At 44.8% G+C, this 22,947-nt stretch overlaps 1 protein-coding gene across 1 annotated transcript in view; it reads left to right on the top strand.

The window, feature by feature from the left end:
• The window catches only part of DPP6 (dipeptidyl peptidase like 6), a 757,367-nt gene that overhangs the window by 456,060 nt on the left and 278,360 nt on the right, over positions 1-22,947 (top strand). Inside the window, 1 exon segment of the mRNA XM_021079151.1 lies at positions 11,844-11,938. Within this exon segment, the coding sequence (XP_020934810.1) occupies positions 11,844-11,938 (95 nt within the window).

The following is a 22,947-nucleotide window of genomic DNA, read 5'->3' as shown; positions in this document are numbered from 1 at the left end:
GAAAGATTCTTGGGTCAGAGCAGAGTCGGAAGACAGGTGGATTTGTGATCATGACGTCATTGGGTGATAATCTGAGCCCCCCTCCCCACCCCCACCACCCCACACCTGGAGGAGGAGCCTGGGCAGGTGAGCTCTGCCTCCACAGCTCCTGGAGCCATTCCGTTAGGCTCCACCGTCTACTAAGCCGACAGACCCGGGCAGCCACTCAACGTGGGGAGCGATCTGCCATCGAGGTCTCATATTTGTTACACATGCCAGGTCTGCTCTGAAAGAAACAGCCCACCAGCGTCCTCGGTATAATCAGGTGCTTTGAGGCTTGACAGTCACAAACAAGCAGGTCTGAAGCAGTGAATGGTTCTTTCAAAGGCTACCTGCCTACTTTCCCCGAGAGAGTGAAAGAACCTCTAATCATTTGTTTCTCGGCTATTCCACCCCAGTGAATAGACAGAATGGCTTCATGTAAGGATTTTCCTCATTCTGTGTGGGATACCAGTCTGCCTGCTTCTTACATTTTGAATTCTTTTGTTTACTTTTGAGTCAGAAGAACGAGAGTTGTGCAGAGGCAATCTTTTTTTACACATCCTACCCCAAATTTTCCTGGAATATGATTCATAACATTTATTTTCTTTACAGATAACATAATAGGTGAATGTTTGGTAGAAAGATGTAACCATTTCTCCTTTTCAGAGATCTGAGTGTTGCAGGTGGAGAGAGCATCTTTTATTTATACAAATTATTCTTTCTTTTTTCTTACTTTCAAAATGTCTTCATATGGCTGATCTCAATGAATCAGCAGTTACCCCTTTGGAAAAATAAGGCATTTTAGTATTGAAAATGAAAGACCGAGATAAAGTAACTTGACTCAGGAGACTGCTACCATGGGATTCAAACCAGTCTCCTGACTCCAAACTCAGAAATTAGATTTCATCTCTTTATTAGGATTAGATTTGTCTCTGAGCAACAGAAAAATGAAATCGGTACTGGTTTAAACAAGATGAAATTTAATTGTCTGACAAATTTACTTCTCATAGCCAAGTCGAGAGGTAGGTTCTATGCTCTGTCTGTATTGCTCCTATATTCATTTCCAAGATTGCTGAAAGGTCCAAGATGGCTGCTGTAGCACCAGCCATCATAACAGCATTCCTGCTAGCAGGTACAAAAAAGGGAGAGGAGAATAGCGTGTGAGATCCCTTTAAGGACACTGCTTACAACTTTCAGTAGGTACTTCTGGCATATCCTGTCTGAGGCGAGCCTGATATAGAAGCCATGTGTTCAGACTTCTATTCCAAACTTCCCTCAACAATCTGTCTACTACCTTTGGCATTTTTCATCAGTTTTTTTTTTTTTTTAAGGGAAACACTGAAATTTCTGTCTTTCAGGCCATTCATTAGTCTTTGTCGGTAGAAGGTGATTTTTCTCATGGAAGCCTAGATAAAGGGGACCCTTTTGGTTCAATCTCTAGGTCCTTTTATTTGCTAATTTGTACCATAATCATCACGTAGGGTCAACAGTATTGACATAAAGCCTGAGTTTACTTTCTGCAGTGCTCTGCTTCCTCCGTGTCATGCCGATCGGATTTTTCAAAAAATATGTGTTCTGTACTCAGACTGGAAAATCCCTGACGCTCGAAGTCTGTGGATGGTCCACGCTGATTCGGCTCTTAGCATTGCGATGCGAACGGATGGCCCACAGAATCACGAAGGATGCTGCTTTTCTGAGAAGTAATTACTGATTGACTCACAAGCTATGGCACTGGAATAACATGAGCGCCATCTTTCACTGACCAGTGAATTTCAGAAGCCTCTAAGGTTTCAAGACTTTTGAAGAATCTCTGCTTTTGATAGTCTGGTCTTCTAAGAAACAGTTCTGTTCAATCTGCAAGCTGGTTCATTTCGACACAAGTTCGTAGCCAGAATTACATTTCAAATGGTTCGTGATTTTTTTCCCCCACGTCCACCTGGGAAATTTTGTCCATCCCTTGCGAATAATGAACTTTTATTGAAGAAGACTTTTTTTAAAAGTAAAAATCAGGAGGCTCATGATTTTATGTTGCTAGAAAATAAACATGTGTCAGATATTTTACTTAGCTTTTGAATTCAGGAGAAAACCCATACGATCTGAACACAAGAGTGAAAAAACAGACATCCATATAGGCAACCGGAAGTGCTGAAATGAATGTGCTGGGAACTTGGCTTTTTCCCTGAAGTGGGTGCTGTGGTGTGGAGGGCCCAGCTGCGTCTGGACCAGACAAAACTCTGCATCTTTCCAGCACAAATGCTTTGTATGACCATCAGTTTTCTACAACTTCCAAGTCATAAAGTAGCTCAAAGACAGGCATGAACAACGAAAGAGCCAAATTGCCCAGAAGGGTTCCCTACACAATGGCTAATATTCTACTGCACGGCTACCCAGTGGTTTTTTTGCCCATTTCAAAGTCTTTTAAAACATTTTGACACCTTCGATAAGGTTTGTTATCGATTTGCTCTAAGTGAGGTTTACTAAATAGTAGAACCATTATGCTATAACCACTTTAAAGACCCTTCTTGGCATCTTAGAATCCTCTTTGGCCGTGCCCATGGCATGTGGAAGTTCCGGGGCCAGGGATCAAACCCGCGCCACAGTGGCAACCAGAGCTTCTGCGGTGTCAGCACCGGATCCTGAACCTGCTGCGCCATAGGAGAACTGCAGGGAATCTTAGATTTTTATAACAACTCATCACAAATATTCTTTTTCAAAGTAAATTTTATTGGAGGATAACTGACTGACAATGTTGTGTGAGTGTCAGGTGTACAGCACAGTGAATGCGTGTGTGTGTGTGTGTGTGTGTGTGTACACCTTTCTTTAGATTTTTTCTTCTTTAGATTCTTTCCCCATATAGGCTGTCACAGAGTATTGAATAGATTTCCCTGTACTATATACAGTGAGTTTAGGGAGCAAAGGACTTGTTTCCTGACCTTTCATTTCTCTTCTCCCCACCCCCAAACAGTTTTATTTGAAAGACTCCTTACCTGCATATTTTCATTCATGATAGAGTCAAGTGAAAAAAACAAATTGCAGGAAAAAAAAAATCCTAATTCTACAAATGAGTTGGATTTTTTTCGCCCTTAGCCACCTAAGCGTAGTTCCACAGTCTTCAATGCGGAAAGAGGTGCTTTGTTGCCTTGGGTGGGGTTTCGGTCTAATAAGCTGTTTTAAAATCTAAACCTGACTCTGTTGAGACACATAAAAATTGGTCCCCAGAAGAAGAAAGAAAATTTAAAAGATTTTAAATGCTCCTTGGGCAGTCCCTGAATCGAAGGCAAAATGGGGCCATCTCAGATCCTGGGATGAAAACTAAGTGAAATTTAAAGCCGTGCTTGTCATCTTTGAAATGTAGCGACTTTCTAAGTAATTTCCAAGCTGAGGCCATTATTTGTTGGAAGGTACTTGGCGATGTAATTACCCAAGTTGTAAAAGAGGATATTGTGGTGTCATTTTATCATAACTTGAAGCCCTCAGATTTTTTTTTTTCGTCTTTTGTCTTTTGTCTTTCTAGGGCTGCACCTGTGGCATATGGAGGTTCCCAGGCTAGGGATCGAATCGGAGCTGTAGCTGCCAGCCTGCACCACAGCCACAGCCACATCTAGATGGAATCCGAGCCACACCTACGACCTACACCACAGCTCACAGCAACGCCAGATCCTTAACCCACCAGGCAACACCAGGGATCGAACCCATGTCTTCATGGATCCTAGTCGGGTTTGTTAACCGCTCAGCCACGACGAGAGCTCCCAGCCCTCAGAACCTCATCACCTGCCACCCTCCGTCCACCCGCGTGCCCGTACCTGCTTCAGCCCCCGATCATCCAGCTCTTGTTCCCAAGAATTCAGACTTTCCAAAGGCAGTTCTTTGAAGGCGAGGGAGGTGTTGCTTGCAGTTCTCGTTTATTCACCTTCTCAGGATCCTGCAGGAGCGTAAGCCAGGCTGTCCTGCTGCAGATGAGCAGTCGCTGGCTCGAGTGTGGATCCAGAGGCCCACGGGAGGCCCTTGACCAGAGGGAGCACGTGTGTCAGCCAGCGATTCCGTCTGCGTCTCGCTTAGTGGGCAGGGTGATGCTGGAAGGCCCTGGGGGCTCAGGCTCTGGTCTCAGAAGGTCGGCGTTGTCCTAAGTGGGGCCAGTGCGTGCGGTTGGCATTTAAGGAGCTTCATGAGAAAAGCTTGCTCTTCTGAAAGACCTTTTTGAGCCAACATTGCCTCCTTCTGACCTTCTGTGATGTAAACCAGAAAGAAAGAAAACCCAGAGTAAAAAGAATTTTTAAAATTTTTGGAACCCTTTGGCTACTTTAGGCCCAAACACCCCCATTCAACTGCTGCCCTGCTCCAGCGTTTCTGGACCTCTGCTCCAGAACTCCCCAGAGCACCCCATCCTCAACCAGGGCTAGGGAGGCGGTGCCCGTCTGGCCTTCTGCTTTGGCGCCTCCGTTTCTTGCACCTGTTCTACCCACAAACCAGGGCTGCACGCGCAGCCTGTTTTAAAATCTCAACCTGACTCTGTTGAGACGCATAAAAATTAACTAAGGCATTTTTGGGGAATAAAATAGTGTCACTTTGACTGTCTGGCTATTGCTATCCAGAAGAATGTTCTGCCTTAGGCGGACTGGATGCTTCAAATGTGTCTTGTACAAAGAAGGAACTAAATTTTAAATTGTATTTCATTTTAAGTAATGTTTAGTTAAATATGATTAAGAACATGTGGCTAGTGGCTACCTGTTAGCCCCTCAGTTCTGGATTATAAATATGGTCCAACTAAAAATTTTCAGTTGGCTTCTATTTCCTAAAACAAGTGTCAATTCTAACATCAGTTTTTCTACTTAGCATTGTTTCTTGCTGTAACTCTCCAAACAAACCTTTCTATTTGCAAACCAAAGGAAAAAAAAAAAGCCACTCTTGGCCAGAGGCAGTGTATGTATATCTGGATTGAAGGCTGTCATTGATGGCTACAAATTCTTGCCTCTGGCTCCTGACTTTGGAGGGAGAAATTTCAGAATTTTTATTGTATGGATAGTGGATACAGGAGAAATATGATGAAAACACAACCACGAACTGCCTGTAAGCAAAATATCAGATGAATTCTATAAATACAAATTACTGTAAAGCCCACCAAAGATAAGATGTGAGAATGAGCCAACATAGATTTATTCTCATTTTAGCTGCGTGGTCTTTTTTTTTTTTTAACTATCTTAACTTTTTTTTTTTTTTTCTCCCTGGCCCCCTCCCTTAATGACCTGAACTTTAAAATCACTTCTAACTTTTTATTATAGAAAATTCTAGACTTTAAAGGAAAAAGAATAGTGAGTGAACTCTTGTGTGTCCATAACCCAACTTCAACCATTATTTCCTAAGGGCCAGTCTTGCTCCGTCTGTAAATGGACCTTCTTCTCCCCCACGCCTGTTATTTAGAAGCAAACCCCGCTCCTGTCTTGTTTTATCCTCTTTGTTTCACTCTGCGTCTCTCTAAAAGAGAAGGTCTTGGTGACTTGTTAAATACAAAAGCGTAAGCACCATATCACACTAAAAGAAAAAATGACCCCCAAACCGTAAGCAACAGTGTCTCCCGTTAATTATCCTATTAATCCTGTTCACAGCAGTAATTATCTTCTTAGTGTTTAAACTTCCACCTGTCCTGTACATGGCATTAATGGTTGGAAGGAGCCAGGCCATGGTCGCTATAGTTGCTTGTGTCCCTGTGGCATTGCTCGCGGGGCTCCTCTGTTCTCTTGATGTCCTGCCAGGTCCAGCTGGGTCTGGTAGTTTGATGGGATGGGAGGTGGTTTGGGGTTTGGGCGTGTTTGTCCTGGCACCTCATCGGAAGTGCCGTGCTCGTTCTCAAGGATGCAGTTCGAGCTGATTGTCTCTCCTGCGGTGCTGCCGCCCCGGGGTGATCGGTCCCTTAACTCGTCAGGGGCTGCAACGTGGTGATATTCCGATTCCATCAACCTTGGCCGTTCACAACCGGAATACCCCTTCCTATGAGATGGAACTTCCCCTTACCTGTGATTTGGTTACCCAGGTTCTATGGGAAAGAAGGGAAATTTTCTTGTTGCTTTCCTTTTCCTCTACCAGCTTTTAAATAATGTGCTGATGTATAAGCATCCTCTAAAGATCAGTGGAATTAGTTGTTTCATTTTGAAGTATCATCCTAAGTTCGTACACTGATACAGAACTCACGAATGAGCTTTGCTGATGCGCTCTTATTCTTGCTGATGCTCTAAACGGCTGGTCCTCAGCTGGTGGGCGCCTCTTGCAGTTGGTTTCCGAGTCATTTTGACTTAGTCCCGGTAGAGTTTGATAGCTTCGTTGCGCTCCAGCATAATTCCTGTCCCATTTACCGAAGGAATGCTGATTTCCTTTGGTGGGAAATAGTATTTCTAGACTAGTGTGGGTGTTAGGATCTATATTTTACGTTTTGTATTTATATTTTGAGACCACCATACGGATACTGTCTTAGGAACTACATGCTTGTGTGTTTTGCTTGTTTGTTTATTTTTACAGCTGCCCCTGTGGCATATGGAAGTTCTAAGGCTAAGAGTCAAGTCGGAGGTGTAGCTGCCAGCCTACACTACAGCCACAGCAACACCGGATCTGAGTTGCTTCTTCGACCTGCGTCATAGCTTGTGGCAACGCCAGATCCTTAGCCCACTGAGTGAGGCCAAGGACCGAACCTGCATCCTTGTGGATACTAGTCGTGTCCTTAACCCACCAAGTCACAGTGGAAACTCCACCTATGTGTTCCTTAGGAAATAGATGCTATGTGTTATCAGGACATACATATAAATACAAATAAATTATATCTGAGAAAAATAAAGCAAGCAATAAATAGAACAAAACATTGTTTCTATTAGCATTATTTAAAATGAAAGGATAATCATGAGAAAAATCAAATCTACTCTATTTATTATGTGCACTATTTGTTTCAATAATTAAAATCTATTTCTATGCGTCAATTCTTTGAGGTATTTATATAATCAAGGAGTAATGTACTCTACAAAACCAACAAATATTTGCAAATTATACTTGGCAATGAGAACTAAATTATCCCAATTTTTAAGAGATCTATTGTACCATAAAATGCCATACATTTTTAAAGATTTTCACCATGGGTAAGGCTTTTGAAAGCTAAAAAATGAATTACCATTGAGCAAAAATAAACAAAACATAAAGTTAACTGATATAGGATACACAGCATAAATGATGGGAATTTTATCTTATATTTGGAAGAGTGCATAAAATCATTCATTGCATGACTGCGTGTCTTTGTATCCCAAGTTTGGGAAACGAAATAAAGAACAGTCATCACCTGCCTTGTGCAGCTCCCCATGCAACTGACTTCTGTCGCCTTAACCTCTTTAGCTTTGAGGACTTGCGAAGCGACATGGGACAATTAAGTTAACGATATATTGTAAAGGCAGAGCACTGGATACTTGGCCTGTGCAACATCACTGGCCGGGCTGATGCTATGGGGGACGTTCCCTGGGAAATCTTTTCCTAGGACCTCACCCCCCGCGTTCTTGGAGTCCCCGCGGAGCATGGCTTTTCAGTTCTACCTGCTGGCGGTCGCAGCGTTCAAACACACTCCCCCTGTGCCATTGCCTTGCACTGCGCCAAGGGCATAAAGGAGCTAAAACAGAGTCTCACCAAGAGGCACAGAAGGGGTCATTTGAGAAAACCACCATGTCCACCCCTCCTTCCTTGGGCGTCCCCTCCGAGCCCCTGCCTCGGGGCTCAGAGCTCTCCCTCCTGGACCAAGTGTTCTGCCCGCTGTTCCACACGTGGGTTGGCGATTTGCTGAGTCAGACTAAGGATAGGATGAATTTGTTAAATGCATCGCACGTTTTGTTTAGCCTTTACTTTTTCAACATTAAAGGGTAGCTGATGTACAGGGCCGTGGCAATTTCCGCTATACCGCATAGTGACCCAGTCACGCGTCTGTGTGACTCTAGCATCGACTTTCCCATCTGTCTTCATGCTGAGAGTTGGAAAACCCACAAGCTGTGGCCTCTCCCCTTAAGAGTCCTGACTCCAGTGGGAGGGACGGAGAGTTGTAAGCAACGCACTGGGAGGAGCAGAAAACTTGACGAAGGGCATGTGGGGCGTTGGCAGAGAAGGATTAATTTGGCCTGGATTAATTCTGCCTGGCGAAGCCCAGAAAAACTTCCCAAAGGCGAGACTTTTCTGCTGAGCCCAGGAAGCTTGTACCTGGCGGCAGCACAGAGGGCAGGGAGGCAGGCGGTGCGCGGGGCCTCAGAGGGTGCAGGGATGCTGCCTGGGGGTGGTGGCAGTTCAGGGGGGAAGAGAAAGCCAGGCCAGAGCGGGAAGGACTTCGAATCAGACTGAGGAGTTTGGGCAAGGAGCCAGGGGAAAAAATCTTGAGAAAAGCAGGGTGGCCTTGTCTGCGTAGAGAACAGAAGAAAAGTCCCACTGGGAGGCTCTGGGTGGGGGGCGGTGTGTGCTGAGGGTGGTGACTGTCCAGCCCGGGGCGGGAACACTGGGAGTGAAGAGCGAGGGGGAACCCAGAGGTCATCAAGAGGAAGGATGAGCAAGCTCGGGATGGAACATGGGCAGTGAGGGACCCGAGCTGCTGCAGTCGGGTTCTTAACCCCCTTTGCCACAGCAGGAACTCCCAAAGATCACCTTTTTAAAGCATGATTTAAATATGCTAGAGAAAATGTAATTTTAAAAAGTTGCAAATCTCCAGGGAGGTAGGAAAATTCTACCCTTGCACTAATTTTTTTTTTTTTCTTTTTCTAGGGCCGCTCCCGCGGCGTATGGAGGTTCTCAGGCTAGGGGTTGAATCGGAGCTGTAGCCGCTGGCCTACACTACAGGATCCGAGTCGCGTCTGTGACCTACGCCACAGCTCACGGCAATGCTGGATCCTTGACCCACTCATCGAGGCCAGGGATTGAACCCACAACCTCATGGGTTCGTTAACCACTGAGCCACGACGGGAACGCCTGCCATTGCACTAATCTAATTGTAGTCACACTGCTGAAGACCAAAGACAACAAACAGATCTTGAAAAGCAGCAAAAGGAAATGATGTGCAGGGAAATCATTCAGTTAATAGCCGACCTCTTGGGAGTTCCCATTGTGGCTCAGCTGTAAATGAACCTGACTGGGCATCCATGAGGTCGCAGGTTCGATCCCTGTCCTCGGTTAGTGGGTTGAGGATCTGGTGTTGCTACAGCTCTGATTCAACCTCTAGCCTGGAAACCTCCATATGCTGAGGGTGTGGCCCTAAAAAGGAAAAAAAACAAAGCCAACTGCTCATTAAAAACCATGGTAACCAGAAGAGGGTGGAATAGAATTTCAAAGTGCTAAAAGAAAAAAAAAAATAAAGGTTCACCTAGGCGTCTACATTAGGAGAATATATCCCAGGAATGAAAATTAAACAAAACGACTTTCAGATAAAAAGCCAAGTTAAAAGAATTGATTGCCAACAGATCCATATAATCAGAAATCCTGAAGAAAGTTCTTTAAGAAGTTGGAAAATGATATCTGATGGAAACTCATATTTTTGACAAAGCATTAAAAGCCTCAGAAGTGGTAAATCGTGTGTAAATGCAAAGGACAATTTTTTCATTTTGACTTTTTCTTCTTAATTTCTTTATATAAACAATAATTATAACGCTGCCTGGTGGAAAACGTGAATTATGTCAGTGTAACATGCCTAACAGTTACCTCGGCGCGGGGCTGGGCATGGGCCTGAAAATCTGTCAGATTTCAGGAGAAATGGTATGTTATTAACCTTCGTAGATGCTGAAAATTGGAGTACCTACTATAATCTCTAGGACAGCCACTGAAAAAGGGCAGAGAAATGCAGTTTAAAATAGAGAATTAAACATTGTGAAAACTAGGAGTTCCTGTCATAGCTCAGCGGAAAGGAATCTGACCGGCATCCCTGAGGATGCAGGTTCCATCCCTGACCTCGCTCAGTGGGTTAAGGATCCGGCATTGCCGTGAGCTGGGGTGTAGGTTACAGACACGACTCGGATCTGGTGTTGTTGCTGTGGCTGTGGCGTAGGCTGGTAGCTACAGCTACCGATTGGACCCCTAGCCTGGGAACCTCCATTTGCTGCAGGTGCAGCCCTAAAAAGACAAAAAAAAAAAAAAAAGAAATTGTGAAAAATATTCCAACAATAAACTGAAAATCAGGAAACAGGAAAGAGGGAAATAAGAAATAGAGCACAAAAATAAAAAACAAGCACCCCCACGACCACCACCAAAATGGTAGGAGTTCCTGCTGCAACGAAGCAGGGGTTAAGGATCTAGCATGACCTCTGTGAGGCTTGGATTCAGTCCCTGGCCTGGGAACTTCCATATGCCCTCGGTGCTGCTGAAAAAGAAAAAAAAGATTATGGACCAAATTCAGCCATGTCAGTAATTCCCTTAAATGTACATGTGGTACATTTACCAGGATAAGACCGTATTTTGGATCACAGAAACGTCTTAATGAGTATTAAAAGACTGAAGTCATGTACAGAGCATCCTGTGATCAAATGAATTTAAACTAAAACACCATAGAAATAAGAGGACTAGACTAACTTTACATATTTGGAAATTAAACAACGGTCCTAAATATTCATTGGTCCACGCAGACTTTGCAGGGAAAATTAGAATTAATTTGAACTGAATAATACCGTAATTCAGCCTATCAAAATTCATGAGATGTAGAATGCCATGCACCGAGGGGAATTTTTAGCTTTAATAGTCTTACGAAAAAGATGGAAAATCAGGAGTTCCCTGGTAGCTTAGCACATAACAGCTTGGCATTGTCATTGCTGTGGCGAGGGTTCAGTTCCTGGGCCAGGAACTTTTGCGTGCCGTGGGCACAGCCGGAAAAAAAAAAAATGATAGAAAATTAAATAGAAGATCTAAGCTTCCACCTTAATAGACCAGAAAAAGATGAGGAAATTGGAGGCAAAGCAAGTAGAAGAGAGGAATAAAAAAAGAAAAGAATGTAATTCTGTGAAGTAGAATAAAGAAAATATAGAAATGATGACATGTGGGAATTAATCCAGTCTACACGGCGGTTTTCATCATCAACTGATTGCAGTGTGAAATGCCCTGTACCTTCAGACAGGCTCTGTGTTACACCCTTCACTCAGAATGAGAGTTCTATGTCTTCTTCCCACTGTATGCCCTGCCTCCCCACCTTCCACGTTCATTCATGGTATGTGTACACCACGTGCGTGCACACACACACACACATACACCCCTCTACGTGCATACTATTCAGTCAAAGTGCCCTATTTATCTTCTAAGGGGATATTTGAAATCTCAGCGGATTCTACAAAGGACCGGTGTAGGATTTAACATACAGATTCAAAGATATTCATGACAGCAAAACCACCAGTTTCTCTGAGAGTAGCAAGGGCATCTGTGGACAAAATGAAAATAATTTTGCAGGGTATGGATGCAGGCTGAGGCACATCTACTTATGCAGATTTCACCCCCAAGTTCAGATACAGGACATCATTCCCTTCAGTACCAACTGTCTTCCACCCCTTATGGTTGCTGTCTGTGTCCCACCCAAGAAAATTCTAGAATATTCTTAAGATTTTCTGTGTGTATGTGTTTGTGTTTTACATGTCAGTGTGGAGAGTGGGAGACGTGATGCAGGGAGAGGTTTCATAGGAGCTTCTGTTGAAGGAAGATGAATATATTTCACCATAGTGAAAGGACTCATTGAGAAAACACGGGATGTATTTTGGTGGGAACCTGTCAATTCGTTGCACGGAAGTGTCTGTCCAGAGCTAGTGAGGTCCTTGATGTCTCGTGTTTCTTTTTTATTTCCTCTCTTGTAGATAAAGAATTCATCTACAGAGAGCAGAAAGGAAGTGTGATCCTGCGAAATGTTGAAACAAATACTTCTACGGTGCTCATAGAAGGCAAAAAAATTGTAAGTACGCCCTTCCACGGCCAAGATAAGTTGGGTTTTCCCTCCGCCAAGTCAATAAAGCAGAAAATGACTTTCGGTTTCAACTTTCAGGGTAGCCAGGCAGAAGCAATCAACTTGTAATACTACAGGCTGAGCAGCCAAAGATAATGTGAAATGGAAACCACACTCATCTAATAAGTTGAAAGCACACTTTCTTTGCATACCCGGGAAATTGCTCTGCAGGTGTTGGGAACAAGTGTTGCATTTCATATGTAATTGAAAGCTAAGTCCCAAGGCTTTGCACATTTACTGAACAATGGCAGTAATGCAGAGAATACTTCAGGGGGACTCGATCTCATTTTTTTTACAGATGCGTCTTCTTAGGCACAGGGCATATTCATTTAGGGGCTGACTGTACTTAGGCTCATGACCTTAAGTGATGTTTAGGCTTTAGAACAAGTCCTGAATCGATACAAATGCCCCTGCTACACCATCGGGGAAAACCAGTTTTCCCAAAGATAGTGACATCAAGATTTGGAGTTCATGTCCAATTAATGATATTTATTAAAGAGTAGAGTGAACTTATGTCCCAGAAATCCACTTAAAGACAATCGCCTTTTTTTCCCCCATATGTTCATGCTCCTTCTTAAAAGGACTACATCTTCAGCTTTAGGGAGTTGATCATTTTCTTGGCCAATACATCCAGGAACTCTCAGGAAGAAACCAAAGCCAAGTCTGTGTTAAAAGCAAGCATTGAAACAGGTCACAGATCCTGAATCAGAACAATGATTACAAGCTCCTGGTATGACTCAGAAACACAGGCATCCTAGAATCCTGTGGTCTGGAGATTAGAGGCCATAGACAAAAATTAGCTGCCCGGTTTTCCAGGTAAGGATCACGGAGCCGAGTTAGCGAGCGGGCTTCTCGGAGACCCCTGGGTGAGGGGAGGTCCCCGGAGACTCCGTCACAGAGAGCATGAAAGGATGATTCCACGTTTGCAGCGCCCATGCCCCCGCCCCGTGCAAATACTGCCCTATCTTCTCAGAAGCAGGACACACGCTGTTTAAATACTCTGCCTGCCTTTCTTTCGGGTGCAGCAATACCTTTTTCTTTAGAGATAAACACGTCATTGAGCTTTCGTGTGGGATGGATTCTGCCCTGGACAGAGACTGTTTGCTGGTGGAAAGAAGGCCTGGCAAGATGGTAGGATGGTGTCGTTCCCAAAACAACAGATTGAATGAATTACATAATATTCTACAAAGCGGGACCCGACCTGGAAAGAACGAAGGGTCCCGTGGTTTTGCATTTAAAAAAGATCTTTGGTAGAAGGACTCCCGTAGGAAAATCTGGTTCAGCCCACTTAAAATTAGTGATGCTGCAGAAATGGTTCTCTAATATTAATCGAGAGGGGGGCACGGTCAGACCGTGGGCAGGGTACGTCCCTTTTAAATTCAGAATGTTATCAATACCTCCTATGAGGACGTCCGTTTAGGGAACGCAGGGTGCTGTCCGCACGGCTGCACTTAGTAAGGAAATGCAAGGCTGGGAGCTGCCTGCTCACTCCAGTCAATAGCCTGTGACAGGTTGTGTGTTTCAACTCAAGTTCTTCTAGCTAAGTAACAGGGTGACTTCAGACACGTCCTTAGGTGGAGAAAAAAAGGAAGCGCTCATCTTGGAAGCTGGAAGACTCATTCCAGGTAATGACATGTCTTCTTAAACTCTCATGTCTTTACTCACGTCGTGAACCTTTGTTGGACACCAAAGGTGTCCAACAAAATATTTGGACAAAATATTTTTTCTTTCAAAATATTACTGCTCCTGATTGATGCTCTTCACGACTGTGCCGGTTCATCTTGTCTCAAAGCGACATCTAAAGGCTCCTATGAGACAAAGGAAAGAGAGGAAGTCCTTTAGGGCTTGCGCCAGCACTTAGAACACAAATACTCCGGATTCAGGTTAAACTTCTTATACGTCAGGGACTCCATCTCCAAGGTAAAGATGGTGTTCCTCTGGCGCCTGGAACCGTCCAGCCACCGGACGTCCGGCTCCCCTCTGTGTTTTCTCCAGCAAGCATTAAGAAAGGGAAGCACGGAGTTCCCGTCGTGGCGCAGCGGTTAACGAATCCGACTAGGAACCATGAGGTTGCGGGTTCGGTCCCTGCCCTTGCTCAGTGGGTTAAGGATCCGGCGTTGCCGTGAGCTGTGGTGTAGGTCACAGACGCGGCTCGGATCCCGCGTTGCTGTGGCTCTGGCGTAGGCCGGTGTCAACAGCTCCGATTCGACCCCTAGCCTGGGAACCTCCATATGCCGCGGGAGCGGCCCAAGAAATAGCAACAACAACAAAAGACAAAAAAAAAAAAAGAAAAAAGAAAGGGAAGCACGATGTTCTGAAGGTCCAGGGTCAGGGGAGCCTCTGCTGGGGGGTAGGAGTGGGAGGATGAGTGGGCTGGAGAGAGCAGAGGCTCGGGGCAGGGTTCTGCCCTGTTCCCCTCCTAACGGTGGCTCACCAGGAGGTCTCTCCTGACTTGAAACCTTGAGGTTGTCTCAGCAAAAGTCAAGCTGAAGGCAAGAGCAAGAATACCCTCGCTGCAACTATACTCTTTCGATAAGGATTCTCTTTCTGCCAGGATAAGAAAGACTAAGAGCCTTATTGCTGATACAGAAGAAGTTTTAATGGTCTGGATCCAAAGAGCTACAGCCTTCCCTGAAGCCACAGCCTCATCCAGAGAAAGGTCCTACTTCTTTTCAGTTCTAGGTGGGCTGAGAGAGGGGAGGAAGCTGCAGAAAAGGGTGACGCCAGCACAGGTTAGTCATGAGTTTTAAGGAGAGAAGCCTTCTCGATAACATAAAAGTGTCAGATGGGGAGACCTGTTGTGGCTCAGTGGTAGCGAATCTGGCTAGCGTCCATGAGGATGTGGGTTTGATCCCTGGCCTCGCTCAGTGGGTCAGGAATCTGGCATTGCTCTGAGCTGTGGTGTAGGCTGGCAGCTGCAGCTCCGGCTCGATCCCTAGCCTGGGAGCTTCCATATGCCGCAGGTGTGGCCCTAAAAAGAAAAAAAGCAACAACAACCAAAAAAAGTGCAAAAGCAGCAGCAGGTGCTGACATGGAAGCTGCAACAAGTCATCCAGAAGCTCCAGCTCAGATCATTAATGAAAGTGGCTACACCTAACAACGTATTTTCAGTGTAGACAAAACAGCCTTCTCAGAGTTCCTGCTGTGGTGCCGTGGGTTAAGAATCTGACTGCAGCAGCTTGGGTTGCTGCTGAGGCTCAGGTTGGATTCCTGGCCCAGCATAGGTCCCATCTGTGGCTCAGATTCAGTCCCTGGTCTGGGAGCTTCCATGTGCCGTGCATGCGGCCAAAAGACAAACAAAGAAAAAACAAACAGCCTTCCATTGCAAGAAGAAGATGCCATCTAGGACTTTCATAGCTGGAGAGGAAAAGTCCCTGCCTGTCTTCAAAGCTTCCAAGTTCAGGCTGACCCTTGTTACTGGGCTAATGCAGCCAGTGATGTTCAGTTGAAGCCCGTGCTTATTAACCTTCCTGAAAATCTTAGGGCCCTTAAGAATTATGCTGAATCCATGCCACCCAAACTCTATAAATGGAGCAACAAAGCCTAGGTGACAGCACACCTGTTTACAGCATTGTTTATGGAGTATTTTAAGCCCATAAACCTACAGCTGACCTACTGACCTACTGCTCAAAAAAAAAAAAAAAATTCTTTCAAAATATTACTGTTCATTGACCTCCACCTGCCAGGCCATTGATCCAGCAGCACCTGGTCACCCAAGAGGTGGACGATGAGAGGTATGTTGTTTTTATGTCTGGAGAACACATCCCTTCTGCAACCCGTGGATTAAGGGATAATTTTGACTTTCAAGTTGTATTATCGAGGAAATACATTTCATCAGGCTCTAGCTGCCATAAACAGATTCCTTTGACGGATCTGGGCAAAGTTCATTGGAAACCCTTTGGAAAAGATTCGCCATTCTAGATGCCACTAAGAATATTTGTGACTCATGGGAAGAGGTCAAAATGTCGACGAGGACGGGAGTTTGGAAGACGTCGATTCCAACCCTCGTGGATGACTCTGAGTGGAGGACGTCCCTGCCAGTGTGGTGGAAACAGCGAGAGAACTAGAATTAGAAGTGGAGCCTGAACAGGGGCTCAGTGCTGCCACCTATGGATAAATCTTAACCCATGAAGAGTTGCTACTTAGGGACGAGCCAAGGCAGTGGTTTCTGGAGACGGAATCCACTCCTGGGGAAGATGCTCTGGCGATTGTTGAAATGACAACAGAGGATTTAGAAGATCGCATAAACTTCCTGAAAAAGCAGTGGGAGGGTTGGAGAAGACTGAAATTTTGAACAAAGTTCTGTTGGGATCAAATGCTATCCAACAGCCCTGTATGCTACGAGTCAATCCAGAGGGCAACCTTCATTGTTGTCTTATTTTAAGAAATTGCCACAGCCACCCTGCCTTCAGCAACCACTACCTGGATGAGTCAACAGCCATCAGCATGGAGGCAGGACCTTCCAACAGAAAAAAGATGCTGACTCACTGAAGGCTCAGAGGATGCTTAGCATTTTTTTTTTAACGACAAAGTATTGTTTAGTTAAGGTACATACATTGTTTTTTAGATATAGTGCTGTTGCACAATTAATAGACTATAGGAGAGTGTAGTCTATTGCATATAACTGAAATATAACTTTAAGATGAGCCAGGAAACCAAAATATTGGTGTGACTCACTTCATTGCAAAATTTGCCTTATGGTGGTAGGTCTGGAACCAAACCCACATCTTCAAGGTCTGCCTGTATTTGCTCTCCCAGGAATTTCAGAATACCTTTAAAATAGTTTAAATATTAAGTTTAATGTACTCTGTATGCTCCTCTAAGACTTTTTTTGTCAACAAATCAACACATTATCAAAAGACCGTTGTTATATTATGTATCAAAATGAAACACTCTAAATATATGTCATGGCCCAAACTGGGTCTGTATTTTTTTTTTTTTCATTTACCCAATGATGGGTTTTTAGATATTTGGACATGGCTTCCTGGTTCCTGAAGAATCTCATGAATCTTCTCTACCAAGTAGAACACTGATTTCTTCCTTCTCTCTGTCTCTGTCTCTGTCTCTCTCTCTGTATCTCTGTCTCTCTCTTCGGTTGAAGTGCATTTTAAATGGACTTAATACATTTTACTGAGCTTAATGGCCTGGATTTCATGGTAATTCTGTAATTCTAATGGAAACTTAGCACCATCTTCCCAATTCTTCTACAACGTAATAGACTACAAATGCTCTGAAGGATGCCGTGTTAGCTTTTGCTTGTGATTTAGGCCTTTAAATCTGGAATCATCTTTGCAGATTATGTCATTCAAACCCTTCTTGTCTTACATGAGGAAACCAGGACGGTCCATAAACACCTGTGCCTTGACCTCCACCTGCCAGGCCACTGATCCAGCAGCCCCTTCAGCCTAACAACCCACTGCGTTCCTGGGTGACACTCATCCAGTCCTTCATCCTATTTTTAAACTGTCCCATGAGGAATTGTCCTGTGGAACAGCGGGTTAAGGGTCTGGTGATGTCCCTGCAGTGACTTGGGTCACCGCTGTGGTGCCGGTTTGATCCCTGGCCCAGAAACTTTCACATGCCAAGGGCGTGGCCATAAAAGTAAATAAATAAATTGTTCTAGGCACGTGGAAAAGCTCCTTGGCATTTTGACTCATTCCAAGGAATTTTTCATATGTAAGTAACCTAAAAAGTGTTTTTAAATAGTGAAAATACCTGAAACTAAAGAAGTGAGATAAGTAAATAAAAATAAATAAAGTACGATGTAGCTGGACTCCCCACCATGGTGCAGTGGCTCAGGTTGCTGCAGAGACATGGGTTCAATCCCCAGCCTGGCCCATTGGGTTAAAGGATCCGGGATTGCCGCAAGGTCACAGCTGTGGCTCAGATTCAATTCCCGGCCCAGGAACTTAACATATGCCACAGGTGCGGCCATAAAATTAAAAATATATATATGATGTATTTAAAATAACGTTAAAATAATATGATTGCCTATGTGAAAAACATTTATGATATTATACTCAGTAAACACAGAAGATAACAATATTATACATTCCAATTGACAACTATCAACATCATCTATGTGCATTAAAAAGGCCCAGAAGTGAGGAGTTCCCGTCATGGCGCAGTGGTTAACGAATCCGACTAGGAACCATGAGGTTGAGGGTTCCATCCCTGGCCTTGCTCAGTGGGTTAAGGATCTGGCGTTGCCATGAGCTGTGGTGTAGGTCGCAGATGCAGCTTGGATCCCGCTCTACTGTGGCTGTGGTGTAGGCCGGCGGCCGTAGCTCTGATTTGACCCCTAGCCTGGGAACCTCCATATGTCGTGGGAAGCAGCCCTAGAAAAAGGGAAAAAGCCAAAAAGCCCAAAAAAAAAAAAAAAAAGGCCCAGAAATGAACTTTGAACTCTGACAGTAGCTCCTCTCATTGGGTGGTGAAATTTCGTATTTTATTTTCCAGTGTAACGATTTCCATTTTTTTTATCGCCACACCCACAGCATATGGATGTTCCCAGACTAGGGGTCGAATCAGCTACAGCCGCCAGCCTACGCCACAGCTCACAGGAATGCCGGATCCTTAACCCACTGAGCGAGGCCAGGGATCGAACCTGCATCCTCAAGGGTACTAGTCAGATTTGTTTCTGCTGAGCCATGACAGGAACTCTGCCATTTCTATAATTGCTGTTTCAATGCCATTTTCTCAGCAATTTTAATCCAATTTTGAAAAACTTTAGCCTCACATTTCAAAGACACTAATTAGACTTCTTGGAGTTCACTTTTGGCACAGTGGGTTAAGGATCTGGCATTGTCACTGCTGCAGCCTGGGTCACTGCTATGGCGTGGGTTCAATCCCTGGCCCAGGGAATTTCCATGTTTTGAGCAAAGCCAAAAGCAAACAAACAAACAAAAAATCAAAGAGGGAGTTCCTGTTGTGATGCATCCGAAACTAACCTGATGAGTATCCATGAGGACGAGGGTTCCATCCCTGGCTTAACTCAATGGGTTACGGATCCGTGTTGCCTGAGCTGTGGTGTGGATTGTAGACGCGGCTCGGATCTGGTGTTGCTGTGGCTGTGGTGTAGGCCAGGAGCTGTAGCTCCGATTCTACCCCTAGCCTGGGAACCTCCATATACTATGGGTGTGGCCCTAAAAAGACAAAAAAAAAAAAAAATCAGAGACATTAGACTTCATCCATTGATGTAAGAACATAGACGGTTCCTGGTAATACTTGGAAGGGAAAACAAGTAAATTTTTAAAAAAGCTTCCTGTTTTTATGCTTATATCAGGTTTTCTCACTTTTTATGTCTTTACGTGTTTAATGACTAATATGCTTGTTTTAATTACTTATTTAGATCACTAAATTAACATTTATATAAAAGACTTTTTGCTGCATTTATTTTTTATTTTTTGTCTTTTTGCCATTTCTTAGGCCGCTCCCGTGGCATATGGAGGTTCCGAGGCTAGGGGTCGAATCGGAGCTGTAGCCACTGGCCTACGCCAGAGCCACAGCAACACGGGATCCGAGCCGCATCTGCAACCTCCACCACAGCTCACGGCAAGGCTGGATCCTTAACCCATTGAGTGAGGCCAGGGATGGAACCCACAACCTCATGGTTCCTAGTCGGATTCGTGAACCACTGGGCCACGACGGGAACTCCTGCTGCATTTATTTCTGTCTTTGATGTTATATAATCATTAGACTGTGGGATTTGAGATTTTATCTCACTCTCTAAAAATTAATGAATTCTGACTCCTCACAGAGAGGGACATAATTACAAGTATGATTAGAGCTGTGCCAGAATCCAGGAAGTGACAGAGCAACTCCAGAACAGGGTCGAGAAGGAAGATACGCAATAGAATGGGAAACTGCTTATTTTTTTCACTCCATCCAGTAGATTTTACTTTGACCTGGTAAATTTTCACTTTGTCCTATTGCATTTATGTCCATCGGTGTTTCACATGCATCTTCTCACATCTGGGGGCGGGGGGGGCACTTCCCATCTCTTCTCCCCAGAGCCCAGTGCGTGATGACTGGGGACCCAGGGCTCCCAGAGATGCCCCTGGCCTCCTAGCCTCTGCCTCCTCTCCCATTCCCGCCACCATCCTTCCTTGCACTGAACACCAATGCCACCAGACTCACGGCTAGACCAGCATCTGTGATGAGGCAGGTGTGCCCAGTGGGCGTTTCCACCCAAGGCGACTGCACTTGGCGTCCAAGTCAGAGCCGTGAAGGAGCCGTAACTTTGGCTTTGTCTAGTGGAGACGGTAAACACTGGCACCCACAGTGCCCATTGAGCTGTTTGGCCCACAGAGTAGTTTTTTACCAACTCAAAATCCAGATTTCTGGCTTTCCTTGCAAAATAGGAAGACCTGGTGGCAGCAAGACCTCATTTCCTCCCAGAGAGCAAGTCCGGCTGGTGGAGCAGGCAGCAGCCAGCCACCCCCACAGGCACCACAAGCACTGGCCTCTACCCAGGCTGGCCTCAGGGTTTCAAACCTCCTTGGTCCAGAACCAGAAGGATGGCTTGAAAAGTCAGTGTCTTTTGCAAGAATATTGCAGAAAGCTGTGAAGTCTCTGTATCCTGTATGTATTTCTATCCGTTATCTGTCCCTCTGTGTTTTTTTTTCCTTTTCCCCTTGGGTCTCGGATGATATCTTTCATTTTATTCCTGATTTTCTTTCTTTTACTCCCCCACCACCTCCCTTTTCTTTGTCTGCTTCTTGTATGACAGGATAGAACAAAAAAACGGAAGTAGCTTTTATTTATTTTATTTCTAATGTTCATCTCATAGCCCAGTCTATATTGTTTTTTACTTTTTAATTAGATGAATAGAATAGTTTATACTTGTGTCTTGAAAAGACCTAAAAAGGAATAAAGTAGCAGCTGCGTCTTTCTGGCCCCAAACCTGCAATTCTCTGTAGGTTGGGGGTGGGCTGATGGCATTCTGCCCTCACACCTGCACCCTACTGTCTGACATTCAGAAAGAAGCTCCTCTGAACAGAACCCTGGGCTGCACGAGGTGGGTGGGTGGGTGCGTACAGAATTAGAATGACACGGTGTTTACTCCTGGGAAGCTTTCAGCCCAGATCTAAAAGAAGGAACCATTTGAAGGAAATATATTCTGAATTGAGGTACCATATGGGGTGAGAACAAGGTGAGGAAGGAGAGAAGGGTCTTGGCGTTGAAAGTTGATAAAAGATTGACGAGCTGGAGGAAGACTGCCATCTCCAAACAAGGGGAAAGGGCATCCCTGGCAGCGTGAACAGGTGGAGTAAAGCGGGTTTGTGGACGGACCGTGGGCAGGTTCTCTTACTGGGGTAGCTTGTCTGGGTGAGAGGGGCTCAGAAGGCTGTAGCTTAAAGACGCAGGAAAAAGAGCAAGTCACCAAGAACTTCGTGGTCTACGCAGCGGTCTCGTCTTTACTCCATAGGAAATTGGAAAGAATAAGACTCTTGAGGCTGAGTGGGTGACTTAGGAAAATAACTCTAGGCCAGTATGAAAGTGGATTTGGAGAAGAGAAAAATTATGGGCAAGGAGCTGCCTCAGGTCTAGGGGCTGCTTCAGGTCCAGGTGAAGAGGGATGCGGTCCTAAATGAAGGCAGGAAGATGGGGAGGGGAATGGGCTTCGGGCACATGGGGGAGGCACATGGAGAACAGGTGGGACTGAAACAGCGGTCTTGCTGTCGAGGGGCTTTTTTGAGCCTTGTGGGTGAGAAGAGTGACCAACTTGGAGACCGGAAGCCAGGCGAAGTAAGGCGTTGTTGAGTAGACAGCCAGGGGTACTTTGAGGAAGAGGATGCTGCAGTGTTTACACAGAATGAAGCAATTCATAATTGACATTTGCGTGCTTACAGTGGGACCACAATTATCCTAAGCTCTGTGCATGTTATCCTCTTTTAATTGAAATCCCTAGCCATCCTGTGACTACTCGTTTGATAGAAGAGAAAGCTGAAGTTTACGGAGATTAAAAATAACTTTTTCTGAATAACATAGCTGGTAGCTAAGAGTCTTGAGGACTGCACTCATCTTTGTCTGATTCCAAACGAAATTATTTCTAAATGGCATAAAGGGCCCAGCTCAGCCTTTGTGCCTACAGTTGTCCAGAGGGGACCAAGTCCAGCATTGAAGGGTGCCCAGCTTCAAAGGGTGTTCGCACCTGGAGGTCACTGCATATTGCCTAAAATAAAGATCAGAGCTGCAAAACAGTGAGTGAGGTTAGCCTAACACACACACACACACACAGACACACACACACACACACACACACACTCATGCCCCTCAGTGCATGGAATGATCTGTTTTCATGGTTAGAGAGAACTTGGTTTGTGAAGCCACCTGGGGAATTTTCTCAGTGGTAGACCCTTCGTGAAGGTCCTTCACCGTGTTCTGCAGTGGCTGCATTTTCAAGTCTTCTCTGGCTCTTGCAAGCAGTGCTAAGAGTGGCACCTCAGTCTGTCTGATTCCAAATGAGATGATTTTTAGGGGAATTTGGGGGCCAGGTGCAGGTTGTACCTCCTAGTCCATGGGGTCCCTTCTTCCTCACGGACTAGGGAGGGTGAGATCACAATCCCCATTTATTTTGTTTGCAGAGTTGCACAGGGTACCTCTCATGATTCATTCATGCTTGCCAGTCTTTGGCTTTTGTTTTATCGTTACTAATCTTGTGTATGTAGTTCTTTATTTTTTCCTTTGTGAGATTGTTTTCACAAAACAGCCTCTGGATAGATTGGTATTTTCTACTCTTCATTTCCTTCTATTACTGGGTCATTTGGGGCCCGCTATCATTTTGTATCTCTCTCTCCCACCGATGGCCACCTTTCCTTCTCTACATTCATCATCATGTCCATATTTATCTAGTATAAGAAAATAAGACACAACCCTTTAGATATGCATCTCACCAGAAACATGCCTAGAGAGCTGTATATATGGGATCGTCATATATGTGGACCAGTATTTTT

This window comes from Sus scrofa, chromosome 18 (assembly GCF_000003025.6).
Source record: "Sus scrofa isolate TJ Tabasco breed Duroc chromosome 18, Sscrofa11.1, whole genome shotgun sequence".
NCBI classification, from domain to species: domain Eukaryota; kingdom Metazoa; phylum Chordata; class Mammalia; order Artiodactyla; family Suidae; genus Sus; species Sus scrofa.
This window is presented reverse-complemented; position numbering and strand designations above follow the sequence as displayed.